Source organism: Miniopterus schreibersii (genome assembly GCF_964146895.1).
Source record: "Miniopterus schreibersii genome assembly, chromosome: X".
Lineage (NCBI taxonomy): Eukaryota > Metazoa > Chordata > Mammalia > Chiroptera > Miniopteridae > Miniopterus > Miniopterus schreibersii.
The window spans coordinates 80,775,661-80,789,634 of NC_138104.1; the positions used below are offsets into that span (position 1 = coordinate 80,775,661).

At 35.7% G+C, this 13,974-nt stretch overlaps 1 protein-coding gene across 8 annotated transcripts in view; it reads right to left on the reverse strand.

Moving 5' to 3' along the window:
* USP9X (ubiquitin specific peptidase 9 X-linked) overlaps nucleotides 1-13,974 on the reverse strand; it is a 117,277-nt gene that overhangs the window by 42,041 nt on the left and 61,262 nt on the right. For all 8 annotated transcript variants that reach the window (XM_081125137.1, XM_081125135.1, XM_081125136.1 and 5 more), the window contains 7 exons: nucleotides 13,534-13,621; nucleotides 10,314-10,656; nucleotides 8,176-8,271; nucleotides 7,457-7,668; nucleotides 5,698-5,938; nucleotides 5,200-5,349; nucleotides 4,280-4,400 (listed from right to left, as the gene is read on the reverse strand). In XM_081125137.1, coding sequence (XP_080981263.1) covers nucleotides 4,280-4,400; nucleotides 5,200-5,349; nucleotides 5,698-5,938; nucleotides 7,457-7,668; nucleotides 8,176-8,271; nucleotides 10,314-10,656; nucleotides 13,534-13,621 — 1,251 coding nt within the window. The remainder of the gene's footprint in view (nucleotides 1-4,279; nucleotides 4,401-5,199; nucleotides 5,350-5,697; nucleotides 5,939-7,456; nucleotides 7,669-8,175; nucleotides 8,272-10,313; nucleotides 10,657-13,533; nucleotides 13,622-13,974) is intronic.

The window sequence follows — 13,974 nt, forward strand, 5'->3', positions numbered from 1 at the left end:
TACTTGGTATCAAGCAAGAGTCTGTTTTCCTGATGCATATAAGATCACATAAACTCTGGAGTACAGTCTAGATTATAAGAGATTAAATTACCTACAGAAGACTGCAGAAGTTCTAAGTTTAGCAGCTAATCATAATGAAGGCACCTGACTTAAGGCAAAGATGCAGCATGAACAAACAAAGGTAAAGTCAATGACTAGAAAAAAAGCTACTAATTCCATCTTGGTTTCCTTCCCTTTACCTGTACAACACACGCGTGTGCCCAAACACTAAATGATTACCCAAATGTTACACAGCTAGAAAGAATTTTTAACAATTTCCTTTTCATAGAGCCCCTACTTCCTCCCCAGACCCCAGTATCTGTTTATTGCTTTGGGGGGGGCAGGGACGGACGGGACGACGACACACACACACATCAATGACGTGAGAGAGAGTCATTGATCATGCTCCCTATGGGGGATTGAGTCCGCAACCCGGACATGTGCCCTGACCAGGAATTAAACTGTGACCTCCTGGTCATAGGTCGATGCTCAACCAGTGAACCACGCCGGCCAGACCCTGCTTCCTTTCTTAAAGGGTGTGAGTATGCATGTGTGTAGCAATCATAGTGACAGAAAATAAGTTAACATTTATTGAATACTGATTAAATACCAGTCAATAGACTAGGGGTTTCCCCATATATCAAATACTTAAATATTAAGCTCAGTTTCACAGATCAGGATTTGAACTCAAGTCCGGCTGAGTCCACAGTCTCTGATTTAACTACTGTAATACAATCATTACTGGCCTTTTCAAAGTTGGCTATTTCAAATCTAGGTACTATTATACTTTGATTATATAAAATATGAAAGGAGCAGCCTGCCAAGAGCTCACTCTCGCCACCTGGTGGCATTATGATCAAACAACAAGATCAGGAATTCTGGAATCTCTGGTCAAAATTGTAAAGAGACCTGCATCAAGATGGCGGCTGGAGGGTATATTACAATGCTGCAGGATTCAATAAACAGGTTAATGCGAGACCATACAATACATGTGGATGACGATGTAAAAAGAAGCCATAAGAAGGCTTCTTGTGAACCTGTGTAATGACAGGGTGTTTCGCATTAAGCAAGCACTGGACCTGTCCACGAGGCAGCAGATCTTACCGAAAGAGCAGTGAACAAAATATGCGGACAGCCCGGCTGGGCGTGGCTCAGTGGTTGAGCATTGACCTAGGATCCAGGAGATCGGGGTTCGATTCCCAGTCAGGGCAAATATGTCCAGGTTTCGGGCTTAACCCCCAGCAGGGGGTGTGCAGGAGGCAGCCAATCAATTACAACTCTCTCATCATTAATGTTTCTATCTCTCTCTTGCCCTTCTTCTCTCTGAAAGGGTTATTTAAAGGGGAAAAGAGAAGATTGGGCAGAGAAATAATCATTTAATCGAAATCTGTGGATGCACCTGTCTTCAGTACTGCAATGTACAATTTAGAATCACCTGGGTTGCAAATATATTACTTTAAATAAATGTCTATTATAACATTTTTTTTTTTTTTTTGAAAAAAGATCAGAGATTCAGAGAAGGATTTGTTTTAAAATATGTTGTGGCCCTGGCCAGTGTGGCTCAGTTGGTTAGAGCATCATGCCATACACCAAAAGGTAGCAGGTTTGATGTTTCTCTCTCCCTTTCCCCCTTTCCAATCAATACAAAACATTAAACAAAAACAAAACAAAAACTCCAACTTATCAGGTGAGGATTTAAAAAATCTTTTTAAAAAATAAAATATGCCATGAAGGTTTAATCAGCATACATAAAGCAACTGTTACTCAAAGGTCAACATGGTGTTTACTTTAGACAAAAGAGATAATGGAAGTAGAAGATAGTTTTATTTTTTTAAACATATCTTTATTGATTTCAGAGAGAGGAAAGGAGGGTGAGAGAGAGAGATAGAAACGCCAATAATGAGAGAGTCATTGATCGACTGCCTAGCCCGAAACCCGGGCATGTGCCCTGACCGGAAATCGAACCCCAATCTCCTGGATCCTAGGTCGATGCTCAACCGCTGAGCCACACCTGGCTGGGCAAGACAGTTTTAAAAATTATCTGGGCTAATTACTGAACTGTAGATCAACAGCAGATCCACAAACCCCACTAAAAAAAAGAATATAAATACATAAACTCAACAGGACACACAAACAGGGGATGAAGAAGGAACACTAGAGAGATGTCAGGGGATTATTGAAGGTAAGGGGATGGAAGATAGCTGGCTTAGCTGGAACAAGCAGCACTAGAAGAACACTAAAACAATTGGCCGGTGATCTTCAAATGTGTCAAGGTGATTAAGGTCAAAGATAGAATGAGGAACTTTTCCAGAAGGAAACTAAAGGAGATATGTCTACTAAACACAATGTTAAGATTGTGAATTGAACCTTTTTGCTCTAAAGCAGATTATTACAGAACTCTTGAATGGGAACTACAAATATGGTAGAAGTAATGAATCAATGTTAATGTTCTGGTTTAGATGGTTTACTTTGGTTATATAAATTTCCTTGTTTGTTTGGGATACATAAGAAAGTATTTAAGGGTAATGGGACATTAGACCAGCAAATTAACCAGCAATTTACTCTCAAATGGTTCTCAAAAAAGTTCTTGAATTATACTTCTAACTTTTCTGTAAAGTTGTAAATGTTTCGAAATTTAAAAAAAAAATTTTCAAGTTGTATAGGATTGAATGATCTGCCCCAACTCCCTTTTATACCACAAGACCTGTTATTTTTAGTGCATAATTTTGCAAAGCATTAAGTTTTAGAGGAAAACACATACATTAGAGCAGAAACATTGAAATTTGTTAATGAAAAACAAAATCCTGTGGAAAAGGATCACCTGGAGAAAGGCTTTGAACATTTAATACTAGAATACTTGGGGACAAAAAAAATCAACAGAAGAGCTGAAAAAAGTTAAGGAAACGACCCCAAAGCTAAAATAAAATTAATGAAAGGAGAAAGAAAAAGTAAGGAAATCAGATTTACTAGACTGAACACCACAGTCACACATTTCAAAGACACACAAAAAGCAAAATGCGGACAAAAAAATTAGCAAAGAAAGAATACAAATCTCTCAGAAATTAGGAAATCTCCAAGTCCACTGAGTACCCACCATAAAACAGACCAAGGCATCTCCTAACCAAATTTCCAAACTCAATGATAAAACCAGAACTGCCAGAGACAAAGATCACATGGCAAAGGAACATTACTAGCTAGACAGTGAATTTTCAACCTAGAATTCTACACCCAAACTACTAATCAAATGTGAAGCTTTAGCTGCATTCAGCAGCAGAATGAGAGCACCTCAAGAAAGGCCTAAGACAGAAGCCAGTAAATAGGACTATAGGAAAGCTGAAGAAAGAAGTCCCAAAAGGGTAGACAACAACGAGGTGACAGGAGGAAGGGAAGTTCCAGGACAATGGTGTAGCTGACAGATTAGATAACACATAATAATAGAAATTTATTTTGAGGTTATTAGACAATATGTAGGAAGAAGCAATAGATTTATAGAAAATTCAAAATGAAAAGGAGAAAATTATTAAATGCAGGAAAAAAAGAAGTCCATAATCCAGGAAACTACTTTTCACTCCTGAAAACATAAATGCTGACTATGAACTTAAGCAAAAATTGGGAGAATGTTGAAGAGTTAAGTTTTCATGTACATAATAAAGAAATCATTAGATATCTGAAATTGACAAAGTTGTACCAAAAATTATTTACAGATATAATGGTATATACATATACAAAAATACAAGCTACAGATCGAAAGTGGTTGTTTTTAAGAAAGGTAAAATGAACAATGCTATCGATGAGACATAACCCAAAATACAGTCCAGGCCCCTGCAATTTTTTCTGTAAAAGGACAGATACTAAATATTTAAAGCATTGTGGGCCACGTGGTCTCTGCTACAACCACTGAGTTCTGCTGTGTTAAAACAAAAGCAGCCACAGACAGTATATAAATGAATAAGCATGTTTTTACACCAATAAAACTTTGTTTATGGACACCAAAATTTACATTTCATGTAACTTACATGAGTCGCAAAATAGCCTTTATTTCTTTACTATTTAAAAATGTAAAAACCACCCACTGCTGTTAGGATTTGCAAAATCAGGCAGTGGGCTGTAGATTTGCCAACTCCTGTTCTGGCCTATACCATAAGGCATTCCATCTACAAACAGAAGTTGCTAATATATCCTGTTATTGGCCAGTATGTTCTTTATCAACATTATTACTTTTTTTCAAAAAAATTCTTACCTGGTGGCATAAGTTTCATAAGTACTCTTGCTCCATCTCTAAGAGATGGCATATTTAGGCTGCTACCTAAGTCTGCAACTTGCCAAAGGAAAGAGATGTATCTGGGATGCAGTGACATTATCTAGAATACAAAATACACAAAATATTTACCTGTAAATTACACCTCCCCCCAAAAGCCCAATAAATTTGTTTGTTAACTGACACACTTTTGCTTATGTCATTTCTATTCTTTAAAATACTCTGCCTTTCCCTTCTTCCTACCTTTACAAATCCTGCATGATGCAGACTAATAAATACACTATCCAAGCCACCTCCAATAATTGCTGTCTGACAGTTCTTTTTACTATTTTGTTAAACTATTTCTCTCATACGTGCAAGTTAAGACTCTACATATAAAAGGGCGCCATGCCCACTAATAATTAAATTCCTAAGCCAATTGTAGGGAGCAAATCCTTCTTATACTGAAGTGGCTGTTATTGTAGCCATTAAAATTGTTGTGGGGAGGGGCAGAGGAGAGGATAAGGGAGGGAAGAGTCACTGGTTCTTTAGATAAAAGTTCTGTTACGGACAACCAAAAAGTGCAGATATTTTCCTATAGAAACAGTTCTGAAGGAAGGATTCACTATTGTAGTACAAATATAAAATACAGTAGTATATTTCTAAACTTATATTCAATAGTTATAATTAAGCTGTACAACAAATTAACTTTATCTATAGGGAAATGTTTTAAATATCAAACAAGTTACAATCACCTTTCAGATGGATCCACTCTGAAGTTGATGGTTAACTGTATAGTTAATTTGTTATTTTGCCACATTAACTTCCAAGCTCAAGGAAAAAAAAACATTCAATATACCTCTTTATTCTCAAAGAAGCTAGCACAATGCCTTGCATATAGTAACGCAGAACTATCTACTCACCACACCGGGCAAACAGCTTTCCACTTCTGGATTGGGACCATCACTGTAATGATTACCATGATTTCCAGGAGATCCGGTTGAGGAATCAGAAGAGCTATCAGGACTTGAAGGCATATTGGAACTTATTTGTGTAAGTTTGGCTGTAATTAACTGAAAATGATGTACTACGTTAGTATTAAAGACAAGGAAAAATACACAAAACAGCAGTAACACACCAACAAAAACAAAAACCCACAGGCTATACTTTTAGAAATACAACTTATGAGTATTGGCTAATGTAACCATTCAATTAGTTTTGTTTTTAGAAACCCTTTCCTCTACTATATTGTAGGTAACATTGATGCCTGTCAACTTAGTGTTACAATCCCAACACCTAATACAGAGCCTCATACATAACAGATGCTCAAATAACATTTATTGAATGAAATGTTGACTACTGAAAGAAAAATGGCCTCAGGTTTCATTTTCTTCAAAAGTCTGGTATTTAAGGATACTTACCGATTTATCTTTTAAGTTTAATTGTCCAATCAACTTTCTATCATCTGCAGGATCTATCAGTTCACCGCCCACAAAGAGCTCAATTTTTGTATGGGCTACATTGGCTTTAATACGATTGAGAATGCATCGTCGTACAGAACCGATTGTATCATTTGTATGAGACCATACATCCAAGTCATCAACTTGTCTGCCCTGGTTTGGAAAGCGAACTATAAAAGAGAGGTGTTTACCACGAAAAGCTCTGGGGGAACAAAAAAGAAAACATCATCACATTCAGCAGACTTTTAAATCTTCTTGCAAAGAAAATAAAGCTAAAAATCTAATATTGAATATTTTCTTATTAAACAGGACCAAGTAAGTTTAGGATCTTGAACATAAAAATGTACTGCTGCCCGGCTGGGCGTGGCTCAGCGGTTGAGCACTGACCTAGGATCCAGGAGATTGCCATTCGATCCCTGTTCAGGGCACATGCCCAGGTTGTGGGCTCGATCCCCAATCGGGGGCATGAAGGAGACAGCAGATGAATGACAACTCTGTCATCATTGATATTTCTTTCTCCCTCTCTCTCTCACCCCCCTTCCCTTCCTCTCTCTGAAATCAATAAATATATATTTCTTTTAAAATGTTTAAAAAAATGTATTGCTCCTTTGAACTACAAATATAATCTTCAAAACGCAATACATTCCATTATTGTTACTCTTTAGTACTGTTGCAGAAAATGAGGTCTCTAGTTTATAAGAAATTAACACAAAGAGACGAGTAACACTTCAATTATTTTAATGCTAATATCTTGAGAATATCAACAAAAATGCTAAGGTGTTCATTTTTTCTGAAAAATTCTTAATATCAAAATTCACGCCCCAAAATAATATTTATGTTGGTATAAATACTGTTGCAGATAAAGATACAAAAAAATGAAAATATTTAAAAGGAGCAATTTTAAATAATTTCATGATTAACAACTGTTTTACAAGGAGAAATCTTTTAAAATAAATACTGATGACACTCATTTTATAAACAGCTCTAACTTATAAATACTATTTGAATTACTAAATGGTAAGACCTTAAAAGAACTGTTAGCAGACCATTTGAAAATGTTTCTTGCTATCCTGGCTCTCTGTCAAAGCAGCTTTTAAAAGTTCTTTCCAATTACTCTCCAATCCTACTATGCTATTATTTTTAACAATGTAAATGAATGGCATCAAAACACTTCAACTGCAAGATATGCCTGCAACACTTACCAGGCAATAAGTCATTGGCAAAAACAAACAAAGAGGAAACGTGAAAAACAAACAAAGAGGAAACGCGACTTAATGAGAACGCTCTACCAAAAACCCTAAAACAAAACAAAAAACAGATCCTGGAAAACAAAAACAGGTCTATTAAAAAAAGATTCTAAAGATGCAAATAATGTTCACGGGCAAGACACCAACACTTTCAAAAATGAAAAATTCTCTCACTCTTTCTTTTGGTACATAATTAAAAAAGAAAAAAAAAGGTTTTATTGATTTTAGTTAGAGAAGGGAGAGGGAGGAACATTGATCGGTTAAGCTGCCTCCTGCATGCACCCTATCAGGGGACTGAATCCACAACCCAGGCATGTGCCCTGATGGGGAATGAACCGTTGACCTTTTGGTGCACGGACAACACTCAACCAACTTGGCCACACCGGCCAGGGCTGGTACATCGCTTTAAAAAAATCAAATGGCTAGGAAAATAGCAAGTAATTAAGAAATAGCACTAGTAGTTATTCACAAACCTTGACATAGGCAGAATTGTTCTTTCCTCATGATAATCGCTGTCACATTCATTTATATACTCCCTCAACACAGTTAATACTCGAACCATGCGAACAGCTTCTTGTCTTGCACAATTAATACTGTCTTTGTCACCATCCAAAACGCACAATGTGTCATAGGAAGCTTTCAAACGATCAAAGCAAGACTGGATAAAGTCTTCATGGATCACCACCTACAAATGGGCCAAATATGACAGTTCAAGTTGCTTTGAAATGTAAAAATTAAATGTATATATAAAACGTTACTTCAATTAAAGATGGCAACAACTAATTTAAAGGTAGCACTCAATTAATCATGATCATATTTAACCAAAGAGTCTATACTGATAATAAAATATACTATGTGTTGTCAAAGGAAGCTAGAGTTATATAAGTATAAACTAGATACTCAAAAAATAAACTTCAGGATTAGGTGTTAAAATAAAAAGAAATTTAGTCAAAAATCTCTTGCCATAATTATACTCAAAATCATCACTTTAAGATAATATTAGGATAAGATTCATTTAGACAGCATTTTGTACAAGAGAAATATGTACTAAGTATTTTAGGTATATTTATAATGAGAGTTGGAACAAAAGAATTCCTAGTTAATTCTGAATTAAAGAAAAATTCTTTAAAGCAAAAGAGTTCTTCAATCAGAGTTTTCATTTGTGTAAGTTTTAATGTATGTCAATCCTCACCTGATTGACCTGTAGCCTTGGACCAAGGTTTGTATATATCTCTTTAAGGAGATCTATAGCTCTGCTGGCAATATCATCATTACTCTGAATCACGACCTGGGTTAAAAAAGATTCAAACGTAAATACCTTCCAAGAAATATCTTAGTTGGCCATTTCAATTCAAAACACACCCTTAGTTATTTTTAATCTAGTAGTCAATATTTTCAGAATACATCTACTTTGAAAAATCAAGAAAACCAAGTAAAATTAAATGAGAAAACAGACCAAAAGAAATAATACAAAACTCAAGTCTTTGAATAAAGAAATTTGTTTAAGAATGGAGGACACACAAAGATATAATTCATTTTAATCAGTAGTATCATTTTTAATTAACATATACTATACTATTAGTTTCGGGTGTACATTATAGTGAGATCCATTATTTATATACATTACAAAATGACCCCCATAAGTCTAGTTACCATCTGTCACCAAAGTTATTACAATACTGACTATATTCCCTGTGCTGTATATTAAGTCCCTATGACTTATTTAAAACTGGAAGTTTGCGCCTCTTAATTCCCTCCCTTTACCTATTTCACCTGCCCCAACCCCTCCCCACTCTAGTAACCAGCAGTTTGTTTCCTGTTCCATAAGTCCGTTTCTAATATTATTTAACACTGCAACTCAACACATTAGTAATCAAGTTGTGAGACAATAAAGAAGGAATTCAAATTAGTTAAAAGGAAATAAAAGATTACTTGAAATAGGTTAACATAAAGGGCTACTGACCTAACTTCTACAGATCTTTATCACTCATCTAATTATATCACTGGTATGTAAATTATGCAGAACTCTAGGACTTCGAGGAAGTGTTTTAGGGCTGACCCCTATAAAGCTCGGGGAGGAGAAAGGTGGAGCAGCACAAGGAGGCTGAGTAGAAAAAGAGAACAGGCTTTCCGTTCTCACTTCAACTAGTTTCACATTTCGGAGTAGGTGTGTAAATTTTTAATTTAAAAAAGGGTTTCTGCTGTTCAAAAATGTTGAAAACTTAAGTCAATTGTAATTGAAAAAAATTATTTTAAAATGTTGAAAACCCCTTATTTAATTAAAAAGTCTGAACAATAAAATAGCACAGTAAAGATTTTAGGCTATTTACAGTTTGCAGAAAAATATTTCATATCCAAATATATATATATATAAACTTGTGAACAGGTCAGGTTTTTAAAGTCAGGAATAATAAATTAACACCACATTGTGACAACATGGACAAACCTTGAGGGTATTATGCTGAGTGAAATAAGTCAGTTGGAGAAAGACAAATGCCATGTTATGTCACTTATATGTGGAATCGAAAACAAACAAACAAACAAAACAAAAAAACACACTGAAAACCAAATCCACTAGATATAGAAAACAGATTGGTGGCTACCAGAGGTGGGTGAAAAGGGTGAAGGTTGTCAAAAGGTTTAAGTTTCCAGTTATAAAATAAGTAAGTCCTGGAGATAAAATGTACAGCGTGGTGACAATAGTTAATAATACTGTATTACATATTTGAAAGTTGCTAAGAAAGTAAGTCTTAAAGAGTTCTTACCACAAGAAAAAAAAAGTAACCATGTGTAGTGATGAATGTTAAATAGACTTAACGTGGTGATCATTTTGCAATATATACATATAGAATCATTATATTGTATACCTGAAACTAATATGTTATGTCAATTACATCAATGAAAAGTAAATATATAAATACTACAAAGGCGGAAAGATAACCTTAAATAGATAGTATTTTACTTCCTCAAATATTTAAAAACATCGTAAGTTAAACAGTGTCAGCAGATAAAGATCTACAACTGAACAAAAAAGGGAAGAACAGTAACTTCCTTGGGGTGGCATGAAAGGTTTGGTTAATGCACTTTCTACACACGTCTGGGACAGACAGATTCTAAGCCTAGACAAAAGGCAGGAGGGGAAAGAGAAGGGAAAGAGAGGAAAAACCCAGAGACAAATGACATGACAATAACATAAGGATGAACTATCACTGCCTCCTGGGACTGGCATCAAAGCAGCATACATATAATTTATATGCAAAACTGTGATTCCTTACCTATTTGAAAAACTATATCATATACAATGTTTATAAGTCCCTACTTTTCACTTACCCTCCAAAGGTAGTCTAAACCTATTAACTCCAAATCATCCATCATATATGCTCTCCTTTTTGCTACTAGTTTTCCTTCTCGACAATTCACAGCTTTGAAGAATCGCTCAAAACATTTCATCCCATTTTCAGTTAATAGGGAAGGATCCAGCTGAAGCACGTTACTTTCAAAGAAGTCCTTATTAATATCAGGATCCAAGTCTGGCTCATCCCCCATCAACTTGGAATACCACTTAAAACAGGCTTCACGATCACAAAGATAAACTGCATTCTCTGCTAAGCACTTCCATATTTGTTTTGCCTGAGGAGCACATAGCCACAGTTGGCCATCCTTCAATAAAAATCTTGGAAAAACATAAAAAATTAGAAATTAGATCCACATAGATTTTATTCTGAAATGCAATCTATCTGTATACATATGAAATCATCCACTTATCACAATTATTTATATATTTTTCAAATACATTTTTATTGATTTGAGAAAGGGAGAGAAACATTGAACATGGATCAGCTGCCTCCTGCACGGCCCCTACTGGGGATCAAGCCCGCAACCCGGGCATGTGCCCTGATTGGGCATGTAACCGGTGACCTCTTGGTACATGGGCCACACTCAACCCACTAAGCCTCACCTGCCAGGCTATCATAATTATATTTTAACTACAAGTGAAACAATGACAGATCTTACTGACATCTTAAAATAACACATTTCTCAACTTTTATCAGGTAATAGAAAAGAATAGATATTAATTCATTCATTTAACAAGAGCATACTGTGCACTTAACAATGTGTCAATAATTCTGCTAGGTGACTGAACCTAAACTGAATAAAAGATTTGTTAACTGAACTTTAAACAGCTTAGTATGTTTAACAGTTATTTGAGTTCTAGCATTCTGCTTATATGGCATCACCGGAGAATGAGGTTTTCTGCTAAGCTATTTTCATAGATAAACAACTCAATGACATTTAAGAGTTAACACTGCTTAAATTTTAACTTTCTGATGATATATACTTATCACTCAGTACCTGGCAACATTAAACAGAATAAACTAAATATGATTTAAATTCTGTATGTTAATATTCAACACTAGGTTTAGCAATTATTCAGGGATGTTTTCTAGGGTCTTTTGAGTTTTGTGACTATTGGTTTGGTCATTAAAAGAAGACAATGATGGCCCTAGCCAGTTTGGCTCAGTGGTTAGAGCGTCAGCCCCGGGACTGAAGGGTCCTGGGTTCAATTCTGGCCAAGGGCATGTACTTCAGTGGCAGATTCGATCCCCAGCCCGGTCCGTCAGGGAGTGTTTGGGAGGCAACCAGTCTGTGAGTCTCTCTCACATCTACCCCCACCCCTGCAATGGAAAAATATTCTCAGGTGAGAATTAAAAACAAACAAAAAAACTACTGAGCTTAAGAGGGCTTTTAGCACCTAGTCCTCCCTAACCCTGCTACCTCTAATTTACAGATACAAAAGTGAGATCCAATGTGATAAAATGCAGTTGCTTTCAAAGTTTTTGTTGTTGTTTTTAAAGACAGTAGAGAATGTTCTCCATTTGGAAGTCGGATGTATAAAATAAAAACAGAGCTGCTCTAGTTACTGGGAAGAGGAGCGAAGAAGAAATGGGGATAAAACATCCACTGTTGGTTCAGGAACCTTGGAGTAAGCTCCTCAGAAGCCCTAAGGCTCCAAGTTAGCTTTGAAAATCACCGGTCGAATAAAGAGCACAGACGTTGAAGTTACACCTAGTTGAATGTGCAACACCCTTACATACTGGCTGTGTGATTTCAAACAAGCTGGTTTAAGCCTTGTGAATCTTGGTTTTCTTACTAATTGAATGGGGATAATACCTGCCCCACTGCACTGCTATGAGGATTAATGGTAAAGTATTTAAAACAGGTCGAATATACAATGGGTAAAGTTAGGTTCCTTTCCCTTTAGAGTTGTTATAGTACATGTAGATAGGTATTGAGCAAGGACTAGAAGTGATTTCCTGATTCCAAACTTTAATATAGCAAAAGAGCTCATAACCACTCTTCTGTTCTAGGAAATCTAAGGGATACAACATACACCACTCAATAACAATGGCTCACTATGGCAGTGAGTCTCAACCTGGGGAGGCAGGTCTTTCTATCCAAATGGTTGAAAAACACACTTCATTTTTAAATGAATACTAAATTTCTTAAAATCTAGTGGCTAGAGTTTTCCCTCAAGTCAAAATCATTATGTAATTTATATAAATGTTTTCCAATGTGAGCACATAGTTCAATAAATGTAATTAACACAGCCCAGAAGAAAATTCCCTAGTATATCAAAATAATAAATGCAATAGCTTTTTCTGAAGCACTGATAATCTTGGCATTTCTCTTAGCACATTTATGATCTGAATAAGTTCTTTTGCTATATGATGTGGTCTCTGAAATCACAAGAAATCTCTCATCAAAAATTGTAACAATTTCAACCTAGCTGGTATGGCTCAGTGGTTGAGTGTCAACCCATGCCCAGGTTGCAGGCTCGATTCCCAGTAGGGGGTATGCAGGAGGCAGCTGATCTATGTTTCTATCTCTGTCTCCCTCTCAATAAAAACATTAAAAAAATTTTTGAACAATTTCAAACCTGTAAGTATACAGTCATTAAAAACTAATTATCACTGAGGAAATTCAGCCTTGTACTACATTTAGCTTTGGCTTAAGGAAATAATACCTCTTTACCTCAACTCCATCAGAACAATGCTCTTAAAACATGACCTAAGACTGCCTTTGTCAGCCACTGCTAGGATAAACAAGGCACCACAGGACTCAAACCATTCTTTTGGGGTGCTGGTCCAGCAGCCTTTTATCCCCATTTCCTTAGTGTCTATGGTACCATTAAAGTCACTATGGTTCTCTAACTGGTTGTATCAAAATATGAAAACTTGTTCTGTAACAATAAACCTTTTTCCAGCATAAACAACTATAACGAACAGAATTCTATACAAAAGTTTAAAATGTGTTCTCTTCAAATACTGCAAAGAAGGGAAGTTAAAACTCAGACAATAATTCTATGTTTTTAATAAATGAACACATAAGGAAATGTCCTGTGACTTTCAGGTAATGATTTCTGTGTGGGAAAATAAAATGTGGGAAGGCGGAAAGGGCACCTAAAAGACGACCTAAGAAATATATCATACTAAGTTGGCATTCTTTATCTATGTCTTAAATAGAGCAATAGTAATTGTTTAAAACAAACCTAAGGAAGTTAAGCCGTTCTTGGACTTCTTGAACATGACTATATCTACTTCCCAGCCTTACAGTTTGTGGGTCATAGTCTTCATGGTCTGCAAATTAAAAAGAAAATCATGCATTATATATCTGGATACCCACATCACTGGTGACTTTAACCAAAGAAAATTAAGTCACTTACAAAGTCATTAATTTTTTATCATTAAAAGACATCCTGAAGTTTGTAATTATTGGTGATTTCTACTCATCTATTTTCCCTACAAAAATAAATTTTCCTTTTACATAACCAAAAGAAAACGATCTGTTAAATGTGCTAAAAAAATAATTCATCATAATGCCTTCAGCCAATCTTCATAAACAATGAAGTAATTTCTGATTATAGCTTAAGATTAACTTGAGTGGTCAGTGAACGTGAACTAACCACCAAGACAACATTTTTTCTTCAATT